The sequence below is a fragment of the Mugil cephalus genome, chromosome 1, assembly GCF_022458985.1.
Source record: "Mugil cephalus isolate CIBA_MC_2020 chromosome 1, CIBA_Mcephalus_1.1, whole genome shotgun sequence".
Lineage (NCBI taxonomy): Eukaryota > Metazoa > Chordata > Actinopteri > Mugiliformes > Mugilidae > Mugil > Mugil cephalus.
The window spans coordinates 51637469-51651429 of record NC_061770.1 but is presented as its reverse complement, the minus strand read 5'-3'; the positions used below and the strand labels follow the sequence as shown (position 1 = coordinate 51651429).

The following is a 13961-nucleotide window of genomic DNA, read 5'->3' as shown; positions in this document are numbered from 1 at the left end:
GCCCTCTTGTGTATATATAGCCCTGCCTTTCCCTTTGTTCTCTGTTGAGTCGTTAATGTTACCTTGTCCTTCCCCTCATTCTTTGTCGCCACGCCACGCCACATCCGTGATTCGTTCTTCGATTTTTGCTTTTTGGATTTTCCTGCCTTACTTGCAGTGCCTTTTGATAATTATTAAATACCTTTTGTTTGAACTTCAGTCCTCATGATTTGTCCTGCACTTGGGTCCTCACCTCTACACTCAAAACCTGACATTATTGATCCAAAACAATAAATTTGAAAACTGTGGAGATGGGAAACAGATTTTATCTGTCGTTTAACCCGTATAACAACAGATAAAAATGTGTGTTTGATTCTTTGGAAGCAGAAGTGCCAAGGCATGCAGTTCATCAAATGGCCACTAGAGGCAAAGAGAGTCAATCTCCATAGACCTCTATGCAAGAGAGATCATTTCTCCATAATTTCTCCACTCACAACAACTGTACAGTTTAATAACTTGCTCACTTAAAAAATATTAAGGCTTGAAGTTGGGGATAAATAATAAATAAGGAAGATGCTGCTTTAAGTGACAGGTGGCGTCATCTTCTTACACCATTTTTAAATTTGCATTTTTTGGGCAGAGTCTGCCTAGATGACACTTCACTGAGCTACAAAACCTCTCTTCAGTATTCCTAATACTCACTGTTCCAGACAGTACAACTACTTATTATAACTTCATCAGTGCCAAAAGTACTAGCAGTAATTGTATTACTATTGCTACCATAACCAGTGCTACAGCTACAAACTCTTTTAATGAGGACAAAAGAATTTTTCTAAGCAGCAGAGTGAAGAATAACATGAGGCTCTCAGTGACAAACCCACCAGGGGATCCAGATGATCCTGGGGTTCCGGATTGGCCCTTATCACCGGGAAGTCCGGGTAAACCGTCTTGTCCTGGAGAACCAGGGGTGGCTCCGAGCACCTCTCCAGGTTGGCCTTTGGCTCCAGGACGCCCGGGGACACCATCTTTCCCCCTGGTGCCATCAAAACTCTGTCCAGGTGCACCTGGAAATCCAGGTTCTCCTCTTGGTCCAGGAAAACCTGCAGGTTAGAGGAGGCAGTGGAGATGCTTACTGAACAGTAAATGAAGTGACAGTCATTAAGTGAAATTCAGCACAATGCTTCAACTTTAATGTATTTAACTACTGGACCTTAAGATGTGCCACATTTTAGAATGTACTTCACGCAGTCTGAATCTGAGCTAAAGTTCTAACCACAAGAAGCACTGGAAATGGGAATTTACCCTCAATGGGATAAGAAGTATAACAAATGAACAAAAATGGTGGTTGTTTCTTACTTTTTCTTATTTTGACATCTTTTCTATTTTATTTAATTGTTTTTTTTTAATTTGTATGTTTTTCATTAAATTTAAAATGTACTTTACTTACTTTCTTTTTCTTTATATCTTACTTTTTCTTTTTACTGGTAGTTTTCAACAATTTTTTGTGCAGCTGTGTTATTGTGTTATTGTGACCAAGCAATTTCACTTGCAGATCAATAAGTCCATCTGAATCAAAGTCTAACATGGTCCTTATTTGAAGTGTCTGTTAAACACAGTTTTGGGACAGTTTCTTCTGTAATCCATTTCAAATTAAGTCTGCTCTTACTACGTACAACAATAAATACACCGTTAAAATAACTGAAACCACCTTTGTGTCCCTTACATACTTTTGGAAAGTTTAATTGAATAGATTATTTTTTATAAATCCATGCAGGCAAAAAAAAAAACAATTCTGCAAAAGAAACAAAACCCTTGTTATCTTCTGACTTGAGTAATTTGTCTTCAAAGAGTCAGAAGCTGGTTTACCTTGTGGTCCAGGCTGGCCTCCAAAACCAGAATCTCCCCTCTCTCCTTTGGTGCCATCAAACCCGGGACGTCCAGGTCCTCCTGGGAAACCTGGCTCCCCTTTAGGGCCTGACAGGGACAAACAGGTGGAACTCAAAGCATTATTATTATAAATACAGCAGAAAGTGATGTTTAATTTTTTTTTATACTTTATAACCTGTAAACTAATTTTAAGTACTTTTCATAAGCACAATTAAGGGTATTCTTCAAGATATAATTCAATGAAACGATGATAGAACGATGAAATGATGATAGAGAGATATTGTGAAGTTGTACCTGGTCGACCGGGAAAACCGGGCGTGCCGGGGTCTCCATCCTCACCGCGTATGGTGCAAGGGAGCACTTGGCCTGGTAGCAGTCATACACAGTTAGCATTCACACTTTAGGCACTCTGATACACACAAACGATGAACACATGGATACAATTCTACTCTGTCTTTACCTGTCAATCAGAAGAGTTGTGTTTGAAAATAACGTTCAGTCCAGCATGAACACTGATAATGCAACACTTCTGTCGTCTTAACGTACAGAACTCTAGCAAAACAATTACAAAATACACATTGACAGGACTGGTGCATGTTCAGTAATAACAGGCATATCCTTCATATGTAAACAATCACAATAAACTCTTGCATAAATCATTTTGGTTCTGCGTTACTGATTGTCTGTCGCGTCCATTCACGCCCTCTCTGCTTCGACAATTAAATGAACGATGTTAGTAACAAATATGTCACATTGAAGGGGAAGGCTGATGGGTGGTTAACCCCCCCCCCAGCTCTCACTGGTTAATAGCACTTAGCAGAGGCAGGCCTTGAAAACATGCGGCAGGTTTCAGCAGCTTTGACTGGAAGAAGAGGAGGATCGGAACGTCCCGTTGGTCTGATAAACATTTAGATAAAAACATGAACCTCAACTGTGAATCATCAGCTGATGCAGTTTTAGTGTTGTTTAAGGCACAAAGGAAATTTCATTTGACAAGGCGCTAACAAGCGTTACAGCTGCATAATTACAAAACTATGACGACACAGTGATGAAGTATAAATCAAGTTTAAGAAGGCTTTGAGTAATAATAGTTACATTTTTCTCACGGTCATACAGGACTGTTTAATGGAGTGGTTGTCAGGGGAACTGGTAGTCATCCTATTGTCACATCGTGTTTCTAAAGTGTCCAATAACTAACTGAACAATAACTAATCAGAATAATTCCCACTTGAAAATACATCAATATTATATGAACTACCTAAAATGACAGAAACTATTCTTGAAAACTATGTATTTTATGTGTATTTTGGTGTTTTAATTTAATTAATTAATTGATTTTTTAATTGAATTAGTCCCTTCCATTAACATGAGGGGGTGGAGCTTACTGCAATCAGACTCCAGGGGGAGTGCTATATACAGTACTTTAGCTCCACTTTTGAGGAGCTGTTCTGTGTCCACATTTATTTACAGTCCATGATTTGGATTCATGTATACTCATGTATACTCAGTATATCTAATATATATCTCTTTTATATAAATGCTCTTTTATTTACCATCATCCTATTATTTTACCAAGTAATTTCTTCCACTAATTCAGTTCAAAGTCAGCCGGTAGCGACCCAATCAAGACACTTGCATTGTGAACACTATTAGGAACATGTGATGACCTGAACAAGTACCCTATTTTCATGAGATATGGTCATATTAACTGCATGAACTTGAGTGAGTCATTGCTGTGGTTGCTTTAAAATCCTGCGATCGGCTCTGCTCAAGGGATTTTTTTCAGGACTCCACCAGTAGCTGGGTTGAACGAAATTTAACACTGCATATTCTGTCCCAGGCTCTTACTCTGGCTGGTGGATGAAGAAGTTAGTTACCCACCCGTTCCCTGTCCGGCGTCATTAACCCCTGCACAGCTGTTTTCACCTGGACAGATACACATGCACAATGGAGGTCAGAGAGGTGGAGGGATTGATGGAGAGAGAGAGAAAGAGAGAGAGAGAGGGGGAGAGAGAGAGAGAGAGAGAGAGAGAGAGAGAGAGAGAGAGAGAGAAAGGTAGAGGGTGGCAGCATACAAAGCCAGTCAGGGTCATTTGCATGGGCCATTAAAGCAATTAATGTTTGTTTTCATCAAACAGATATCAGCAATCAGTTCAATTAATTCAAGGCTCATTCAGTTAAAGCAAAAGCATATTAAAATGCTTGCATTAATGTAAAAGTGCTTAAAACCAGTTATCACCCTCAACAAGAGACAAGAGAGAGGATGAGAGATGTAACAAAAAATTTAAATAATTGTTCTCTTTCCTCGCTCTCTCTTAGCTCCCATGAGCAACAATAACCTTCATATTAAAAGCAAAATCAAACAGTGGTTTGGCATTAGCATCATGGTATGAGAGCACACATTCATACTGAAGATGAGTGGCCAGCTTCTGCTGAAGACTTTGTGTCGTTTAGTCTCAGAGAGGAAGGCTTTCTTCCTGTAGTCCAGTTCCAAAGTTCACATTTTCTTTGATATTTTTTTTAGTGGTTTAAGTTAAAAAATGCAAAAGCACAAACTTATATTGACACAGATTTGTGTTACCGCTTTTAAAAAGGCACAACATAGTGACTGTGAGGTATGTGTTGTCTTTTTCAGACCAAAACCCAGATTGAAGACCTGCTAAAACCTGGTATTAACATGGATTTAGAGTGATCTGATCACAAGTGGCCAGCTTTACACTGGTGTACATTACAGGTGTGAACACACGTGAGACAAATTGAGGATGCTAAGATAGATGCTTAAGACAGATGCTTAAGATCTGATCACCTACATATGGAAAGTAATGGCTGTTCATTGATAATACGAGCCCGTGGAAAAACTAAAAAACTATCAATTAGCATGTGGTAAATCAGCCATGTGTTCATTCTGATGTAAGTAAAGTAACCATGTTTCTTTCATTTACAGTTGTTTTTATTACCTACATTACCAAAGATAATACAGTAACTACAAACAGCTCAGCAGTGAAATTATTGTTCTGAAATGATGAGCGAGACAGCAGATGTGTGCACATCATTCTGCTGCACAAATGATGTCGCTGCTTACTTGCATGAAGAGGGCAAAATACTGACCGGATCTCGTGTGTAAACAAACGTACTTTAGCACACATGATCAGATCACTCAGGACACAAGTTGGTATCAGGTCTTAACAGGGCCTTTGGATTTGTCCAGATGTAGCCAAATCATTTTGAATAAAGCCTAAACAAATACTAATCTGGTGTTCACCTTGTGTAACTTAACGGGAATTTAAAACCACACAGGTTGACACTGAACAAAAAGTGGAGTTTTATTTCTGCATTTTAATAATAAAAAGTGGTTTTCAGGTAACTGAGTTAGTTACACATCAGGTTCAAAAAATACAATCATTTCACGCTTGTTTATCTCAAGCCAGAAAGAGAATGTATGGCAAATGTGAACACTCGCAACTGTTAATGAATGAAAGTTTCTCACCTCCTCTGAGATTAAAGAAGCACAGTAGTTGTTGCACAATCAGCAATTGCAATATCATCATTGTGCATTGATCAGTCAATTAACAAAGCAGTTTATGGATTATAGATTATTGGCTGCAGAAGAAGTGTATAAGCACATTAATGGAGACCATTAATCATGTAGTTAACAGTTTGCCGCTGCAGCCAAGGCATGAAGTGCAGAAAGCTGCTTCGGTAGAAAAGATCTAACATAAGGGCCACGTTGTCCCTTCAGGTCCTGGTATGGTTTGACTGGTTCAGGATGATGAAAGAACCGGGAACTGTTTGTCCACTACACAGACTTTCTCAAGGCTTAGCCTGTTATGTTGGCTATAGTACACAAAGGATGAAAAGTGCTGGGATGAGAAGGACGTATGGCTGGGATTTTTTTCTGTGGAGGAAGTGAGTTATGGCGTCCACACAAACACACTTTCTGTCTTTCTCTCATTCAGAGTCACTCTTCCTTTTGTAGCCCCTGTTGTTTTTCTCCGTCCAGACTTACCTCTTGGTCCAGGTAAACCTGGCTGCCCCGGCAACCCAGGAAAACCAGGTTCTCCCGGCTCACCGCGGAAGCCTGGTGTTCCGACGTAGCCAATGCCGGGCTCCCCAGGGCCACCGGGACGACCCTTAGAGCCAGGGAAGCCTTGGAATCCTTTCTCTCCAACTGTGCCAAAGCCAGCGTCGCCCTGATGTAGGAATGGATGTCAACAAGGAAAGAGGGAAATAACAAAGGACATGGAAGGTAATAAAAGAAGAGAAGATTAATAAGAGAAAAAGTGTGAAACTTGTTCACAAATTATTCTTTGTACAGTGTATCTTCTTTCTACAACCTTTGGACCTTTGTCACGAATACTGTGCATCTAAGCACTCACCGGGGGTCCAGGAGTCCCAGGGAAGCCCGGTAGTCCGTCTCTGCCAGGTTTTCCAGTTTCACCTGTAGGTCCTCTGGGTCCAGGAGCTCCAAGCTCTCCTTTCACTCCTAAACCAAAAGTGGGGTAGTACGAAACCCCCTTCTCTCCCTTACGACCAAAGCCGCCTCTGTCACCAGGACGACCCTGCAGAAGTAAAGAAATGACATTTATTGGCAAAACAGTTTAAGTGTCAATTATTTATTTTGGCGACATAGCCCGAAGGGCAAATCTGCCAGCATAAGCAAGACATTCCAATTATCAGCCACATCTTTTACTTACAGTTGGTCCTGGACCGCCATTGAAGCCAGGAGCTCCGACGTCACCAGGTTCTCCCTTTCGTCCAGCATAGCCAGGGCTGCCATTGGTACCGGGAGGTCCAGGCAACCCAGGCAAACCTGAGGATCCTCCAGCACAGGCGCAGTCACCAGGGTCACCTGCAGGATGGAGGGAAATGGAAACAAAGAAGAGAAGAAGTTGGAAAGATATAGGAAATAGAGGAAAGATGAGTAGAAATGGTAGAAATGAGGAGGCAGAGGAAAATCAGAACAATCACAGAGACAAACTGTCCTCACCAGCACAGAGAATTATTATTATTATTATTAGTATTATTACTGAAGCAGGATGTTTTTGCCTAAAATCACCTTTAGTCTGAATTTTCTAGGCTGAACCTATTTTTTTTTGCAGGTAACAGCCTACACAGGGGATTTCCAGACAGTGAGATTTCTCAGGTGGTTGCTTTTGAAAGTGTGTCCAAACTTTAGACTGGTAGTGCATATTTACACATATATGTATATATTAAAACATATATCTTAATATGTATGTGTTTATATATATATATGTGTGTGTGTGTGTGTGTGTGTGTGTGTGTGTGTGTGTGTGTGTGTGTGTGTGTGAAGACACACATATGAATTCATGAATAAAGAGCTACCTTTGTTTTGGACTATGAAGACAGATAATGCATGTGTGCGTACCTCTAAATCCTTTGAATCCTGTTCCACCTTGTTCTCCTCTGGGGCCGGTCTCTCCAGGGAGTCCTGTGTAGCTAGTGGGTATATCATTTCCGCCAGACCCTGCAAGCACACAAATGTAAAAGTAAATTAGTTAGAGATTAGATTTAAATCTTTTTTATTTTACACTGTTTGAGCTTGGACTGGCCAATGTAAGATGTGAAAGCAATCCAGCACAGTCCAACTTAGTGACAGTGTAAAATAAGGGTTAGTCCGCTCTGTTTGGTTCAGAAGATTTAACAGAAGATCTGAGCTGCTGCTGCTGAAAGATGCGAGGCTTATTTTAAAAAAAAGCATTTAAAAGTTGTTTTTTCTATCATAGAAGAATATAAAACAGCAATTTGTTTAGCATTTAGCATTTAGCATGACCTACATCAGTGATTTTACATTGACTGTAATAGCTACTTGCCACAAGCAGCATGTATAGTGCAACACAGTTTGAATCAGACATTGGAAACACAAAAACGCAAGAGTTTTCAAGTGAAAATGTTTCCTAATAATTATTTATAATTATATATATTTTTTATGAAATGTTTAAAGGTTAAAAGTTTTTCCTCTGTATAATGTATATGCGTCTGTAATCCTATTAAAATAAGAAAAATTCTAATGCTGCCAAGCTTTAACAGCCATGTAAAATCAGTGAGTCATATTCGCAGCAGGCGACACCTTGTGGCCAAAGACGAGAAAAGCAGCTTGGAGTAGGGAGATACTCTCCAAGTCTGAAGCTCTCTGCTCTCTATACTTACCACCCCTCCCTTGCACAGCGCCAGAAATAAAGAGCGTTTGGACAGTGAGATACTGCCTGCTGAAATTTGCGTTTGTTGTTTTGAATTTCGCCTTGCCGGGCTGAATATTGCCATGGCCATCATAGCAATAAGGCTGCCTTTAGGATACCTGTTGGACTGACCTGTGGGAAACTCAGGGTAGATGATGCAGGGATCAACGGAACTGCCTTGGGGGACAGCAAAGTCAATCATTCATTATGTTTTAAAGTCTGGTTCTTGTCTTGTATTCCAATGAGCTGGCTTTTATTCCACGAAAAATTTGAATATTTTATGCCAGTTGCCAGAGTGCTGCTGTATCATCACATAGGGTTTGCTAACCCACTTCCATCTATAAAAATAATCGTAGAAACAAAATCTAATTTCAGCAACATTTAAAACTCATAACACATCTAAAGAAGAGTTTAAAAGAAGAATTGACATTCTGTTTGCTGTTATCTGCTTCAGGCAACCAACTCTCTTCTCTCCATTGAATCAGGTCTATCCTCATCATGCCCACACTTGGGGAAGAACTAGAGAACTTAATCAGTAGATTCTGTGTCAACATACCAGAAGGGCCTGGAGGTCCTGGAGGGCCAGGGGATCCAGGGAATCCAGAGGGACCTGGTAGTCCTTCTATGCCATAGGCTGGAAGGCCAGGGTTGCCCTTCTCTCCTTTTGGCCCCGGGGTTCCGGGAAATCCTGGGGTGCTGGGACGATCTATAGACATGGCATTTGCAGTAGATTTAAACTAATCTTGTACTTGGGGAGTGATTATTAAGTCTCTACTTGTTGCATTTTATGTGTAATTCTGTGTAAATTACCAGGACCAAAACCACCTCTTCCTGGCTGGCCTGGAGGCCCAGGGAAACCTGGAGGTCCTGGGTCACCAGGGACTCCGGGAAGGCCACTGAGACCTGAGTCACCTGGAAGCCCTGCAGACAATAACAGTAGAGATGGTTACATACAAGAGTGTTACATACTGAACATCTTGTGCATCAGTTACATCATGAATAAATAAATGTGCATGTGGTACCTTGAACAGAAGTGCCCTGGTTACTAACGTAAGCTGGTGGTCCTGGGAGTCCAGGATCTCCTTGGTCTCCCTATGAAATTTACACACAGGTCAAGACAAAAGGTCACAGCAAAGGACGCAGAGATTATGACTTTGGCCATTTAGCTTTGTATTAAACGAGTTAACATACTAAAAATTATCTAGACGTTATTGTCGAGTCAATACAAATTCTATGGTTTTGTGGTGCTATATAACTACTAAGCTAAGCTTAATCAATTTAAATGACACACCTTACCCATTATCAGCATATCTTAAACCTCACACATGTCTTGTATAACAGCTATGAAACAAAACCTCAGGAAACTAAACAAATTGAAATGAATTTAAGAAACAATGGTACCATCTGGTGGTGATTCAATGGTTTTGCATGGTAATTACCTTAGGTCCTATGTATCCCGGTTGGCCAGGGAATCCTGGGTTCCCTCTCAATCCCTGTGTTGGAGAGAGCAAGGTTTAGTTTGAATTTGACTACACTGGGAAGCCAGGGCAACCCAATATTTAATATAAGAGCACATGTACAAATTATGTAGCTGTGGTTTATCTTCTTCATAGGCTACGCAAGTGGCCTTTGCCATTGTAAGTATTCAAAGTTGTGTCCTGGTAGATTGTTCTTTTATCACTGCTAAGATGCTGGTCATGTTTGAGTTGGAGCTGATAAATGCTAAAGAACAGTTCATAGCACTGGAGGAAAGAGAGAATACACCAAGTGATGGTGAGTAGGCAGGAGGAAAATATGTTTTAAAGACGTGAACAAGGGAATGCACTTTGAACCAATCACAGTAATTCTGATCTTCATTGCTGCTATGTGTATTTGAACTTCTGGGAAGGTGCACACCAAGTTACTATGTACCTTTGGTGTAGTTCCAATGTTAAGGTATAGCGCTAGCTTACTGCACTATTAGTGTGCTTACACACCGTCTTCACTTGATCTGTAATTATCTACATCTAGAATTGTGTTCCACTTAGATATGATTTAAAAGCCCTTACAATTAAGGATTTCCTTTATACTTCATACTGCGTGATGCATAAAGTTTAGTTGTAACTTCATGAAGTTTACTTGTAACTTGCATGAGGTTTACTTGTAACTTCATGCATAGAGTATCTTTACTAGGCAGGACATTGTTAACTGGTTTAGTAATATTTTATATTATTGATACAGTACTCTGAAGTGTCTGCCATATGGATTTTATTTGGCCCTATAGCCAACCCAAAATTGACATTTTAAAGTCTGATTTTAACATATTCAGCAACCTACCTGTGGTCCTGTAGGCCCAGGAGGTCCGTTAAAGCCTGGAGGTCCCTGTTAGATTGAATCACAGAATAATAGGAAAATAAAAGGTGAAAGACACATTTGAGTACAGAGGAAAGCAGGAAGTACTTTGCAGTGATACTTTTAGATCTTAAAACACAGATGAGGAGTCTTACTCTTGCCCCAGGATATCCAGGAATGCCCTTCTCTCCATATTCACCAGGATAGCCAAAAGGTCCCTGTGAAAAGAAAAATGATAAGATACATACAACAAAACATCTCTTGCCGATCTGTCAGCTGCCAGCAATGTTTCACCAAGGTCAGTTTTGTATGCTCATTCAGGATGGAATATATATAAGTATATGTACTTACAGGTACTCCAGGAGGTCCAGGGTATCCCCTGAATCCCTTTGGACCAGGTTCACCCTTAGATAGAAACAAAGAGAGGGACTTGAGAATGACATTTTTTGATATATGATCAACATACAGTCATACAACAGAGAGATCAATATCCATAGTCCCCAGTATGAAGACGTAATATAGATCGAATAATTTTCCATTGGTATTCTATTCTATTCTATTCTATTCTATTCTATTCTATTCTATTCTATTCTATTCTATATTAATATTGTCAAAATGTAAATGAAAACTGCAAAAACTGCTCCACTGAATAGAATTAATTCTTTCAAAGAAATGACTGCTAGTGGGAGAAGTATATCAGAGGATTGGACTGGACCCAGTATAACGTTATACGATATACAGCTCCTCAAAAGTGAAGCCAAAGCAAGTAGAGATCCCTCTGATGGCTGGCTGCAATATAAATCATAATTCCTGTTGCTGGTACATTCAGTAAAAGTGTTATTTATGTATGAATGTGGGGTTATACTTTATTAACAGTGCATTAGATTTTGCAGGGTTTTAGTTGCAAATCATTGTTGCATGACAGCTATTCAGTTCTGACAGTTCTAATTTATTCAGTCTCTACACTTTTAATTAGGTGGAGGTGAACATGTCAGCACTCACCATCTCTCATCAAAAAGACTGTAGCTGTCGCTGAAAATGTGCCAATTTCTTTATTGTATTAATATTTTTGTGTTAACATACTTCTTACATAAATTGGTTTAACATGTAAATTATAATTTCATTTTGTGGATTTTAAGTTGTGATAACGACCCCTACTGGTCATATTTCATGTGTAATTTCAGTTAATTCACAGACTTTCCTAAGAAATGGATATTGGCCAAAATACTCATTTTGAAGGGAAGATATGGCATTAAGCTGTAGTATTTGTTTTGTTTCAATTCAGTGTTTGGAGATGTTGGAGGTCAATACGAGCATATTTGAAGTGTGACAGAAAGACAATAAAACCCAGTCAAACATCAGTTGGAAGCGTGGTTTTATCTATCTGACCAGAAGAAAAGTTTTGGGAGCAGCTACAAAGACTTTGAACTTCTCCAAATAGTCACCTATTCATTGTTTGAATTTGGCAACGTTTTAAGAACTTCCTGGCCGTCCTTGTATTCACCACCAGAATAACTGAAACATTTCCTGCTGAAACCTACAACATGATGATTCCACGCAGTACGTTTTACAAATATAGATAGATTAAAACCTGGTCAAAAGTCATTTCAGTTTGCAGTAAAGAAAAAGAGAGTTCTAAAACCGGATGTATTATCCTGAAGTAACACATCAACAAACAGTATTGTTTGTTCATGAAATGTGATGCCTTAAGAATAACTACCTATATTTTAACTGGCATTAAAACCATTTTCCCACAGATACCAACTGATAGTTTCTTTTCCCAACAAACCTGCATTCCTTTGTCTCCTTTGGGATAACCCAATAACTCCACAATGCCATTGATCATTGGCTGGCCGTGGTCACCGGGCAAGCCCACGTCGCCCTGGACGCCGTAACCAGGGAAGAGAGAGCGGTTTACACTGAACGGCAAGCTTCCAATAAGATCAGACGGTGAAGGCGGGACAAGGAGGTGGGGAGGGGGAAAGGTTGTTGGGACATTTTGGGGAAGACAGGAGGACTGTTGACTGGAGAACGAACTCCAGGTGGATGCACATGAAGCTGCCGAAGAAGAGGGGGGTTCGGACTAGGGTGGTGTTTGCTGTCAGTTTGAAAGTCTGAAACTCCAACTTCATCTTAGGGCCTGAAATTTGTGTACTTTTGTTGTGTGTTGACAAGTGAACGGCAAGTTGTGGCTTGAAGCTACAGAAATGTCGTCTAAATTCATGTTCAGATTTTATTCTCCAATTTATGGCAGTTTGATGATCAGCTAAGCTAACTAGCCTCGAGCCAAATTCTAATGACTTCAAATGTGGCAATAAAGCAAGGATTATTACTCCGTTTCTTTAGGTCATTCTGCAGACTTTAGTTTGATGTTCCAAAACCCTTGTATGCTGACAAAATGCAGTGCTTGTTTTGCTGCATCATATAAACATCTAAGATCCCTTTTTGTTGGACTGCTGCGTGAAACACAATATAACACCCATAAGCATCCCATCTTTACACTTTTAAGATCCGAAAAATGTGAAATTAAGAGAGTGTGTCTGCCTGGAGGCCCTATATGAGTTATATGACCTCCAGCGTGTAAGGATAAAGATCTGGGACTGAAGCTTTCTCATGAATATGACAGTCAAGATCAGCCTCTCTTCCACCACTCCCAAAGCCTCCTCCTTCTTCTGCTCAGCTTTTTTTTTTTGTTTTTGGTCAACATGTCCTCCACTCCATGGCTGTAACGCTTGCCGCAATCACTGCTCCTCTTCCTCTTGTAAACCCTTTATTTATTTATTTTACCATTAAACCCCACCGCATCTATGTGTGTGTGTGTGTGTTTATGTGTGAAATCCCTGAAACCTCGTCTCTTTCCCTTCCCTTGCTGCGTTACCTTATCTCCTTTGTAGATAGTGAGAGTTTTTTCGCCACTTAGTGACCCGTCGCCGGGAGTACCACTGGGTCCAGGGAGACCCACGTCGCCCTAAATACACACAACATACTGTTAGCCAATCGGGAGGGGCTAAGGATGGGAAACAGGAAGAGGAAGAAGGGGAGAGAGCAGCAAAGGAGGTAAAGGTGGCTATGAATGGTAAAAGATAATGTGCCAAAATCAGCTATAAAGACTGGAGAATACATAAGCAAAAGCAGGTGGGCAAATCCGCAAATGCAGCTTTTCACACTTCATTTCTTAATTTAACTCTGGTTTCCCATCAAATTCAGAATATATTTTAAGGTTTTTGTGCTAAGCTGAATTCACCTGACTAGCAATTAAGAGTTTAAGCATTGCTGATTTGTTTGTACTCGCAGAAATGTCACATCTCTAACTAATAATTTACATTAATTGAATTAGTTTTACTCTTCATTTTTCCTCCATTACACATCTGCTTGAACTTCTATACTCTACAACTAGAAATCAAGAGAAATAGGCATCTTTTATGGCCAGAATACGTAGACTTGGGATTTTTGCAGACACATCTTAACACAGAAGCTGTAAGAGCAAAAAGCATGAGGTGACCACAGAGACGCAAAGATGCAGCAGACAAGCAGCAACTTTGCTCAAATGTCTGTCATCTGTCGTTC

General features: G+C 40.1%; 1 protein-coding gene across 3 annotated transcripts in view; it reads right to left on the bottom strand.

Moving 5' to 3' along the window:
- Positions 1–13961, bottom strand: part of col4a6 (collagen, type IV, alpha 6) — a 107596-nt gene that overhangs the window by 12179 nt on the left and 81456 nt on the right. For 2 of the 3 annotated variants that reach the window (XM_047589515.1, XM_047589521.1), the window contains exons 13-28: positions 13273–13362; positions 10746–10799; positions 10550–10612; positions 10380–10424; positions 9503–9556; positions 9086–9155; positions 8874–8984; positions 8620–8769; positions 7253–7351; positions 6561–6715; positions 6243–6425; positions 5873–6056; positions 3748–3792; positions 2161–2232; positions 1846–1953; positions 861–1079 (exon numbers count right to left, since the gene is read on the bottom strand). In XM_047589515.1, coding sequence (XP_047445471.1) covers positions 861–1079; positions 1846–1953; positions 2161–2232; positions 3748–3792; positions 5873–6056; positions 6243–6425; positions 6561–6715; positions 7253–7351; positions 8620–8769; positions 8874–8984; positions 9086–9155; positions 9503–9556; positions 10380–10424; positions 10550–10612; positions 10746–10799; positions 13273–13362 — 1702 coding nt within the window. The remainder of the gene's footprint in view (positions 1–860; positions 1080–1845; positions 1954–2160; positions 2233–3747; positions 3793–5872; positions 6057–6242; positions 6426–6560; positions 6716–7252; positions 7352–8619; positions 8770–8873; positions 8985–9085; positions 9156–9502; positions 9557–10379; positions 10425–10549; positions 10613–10745; positions 10800–13272; positions 13363–13961) is intronic. The other variant, XM_047589529.1, reaches the window with a different exon arrangement.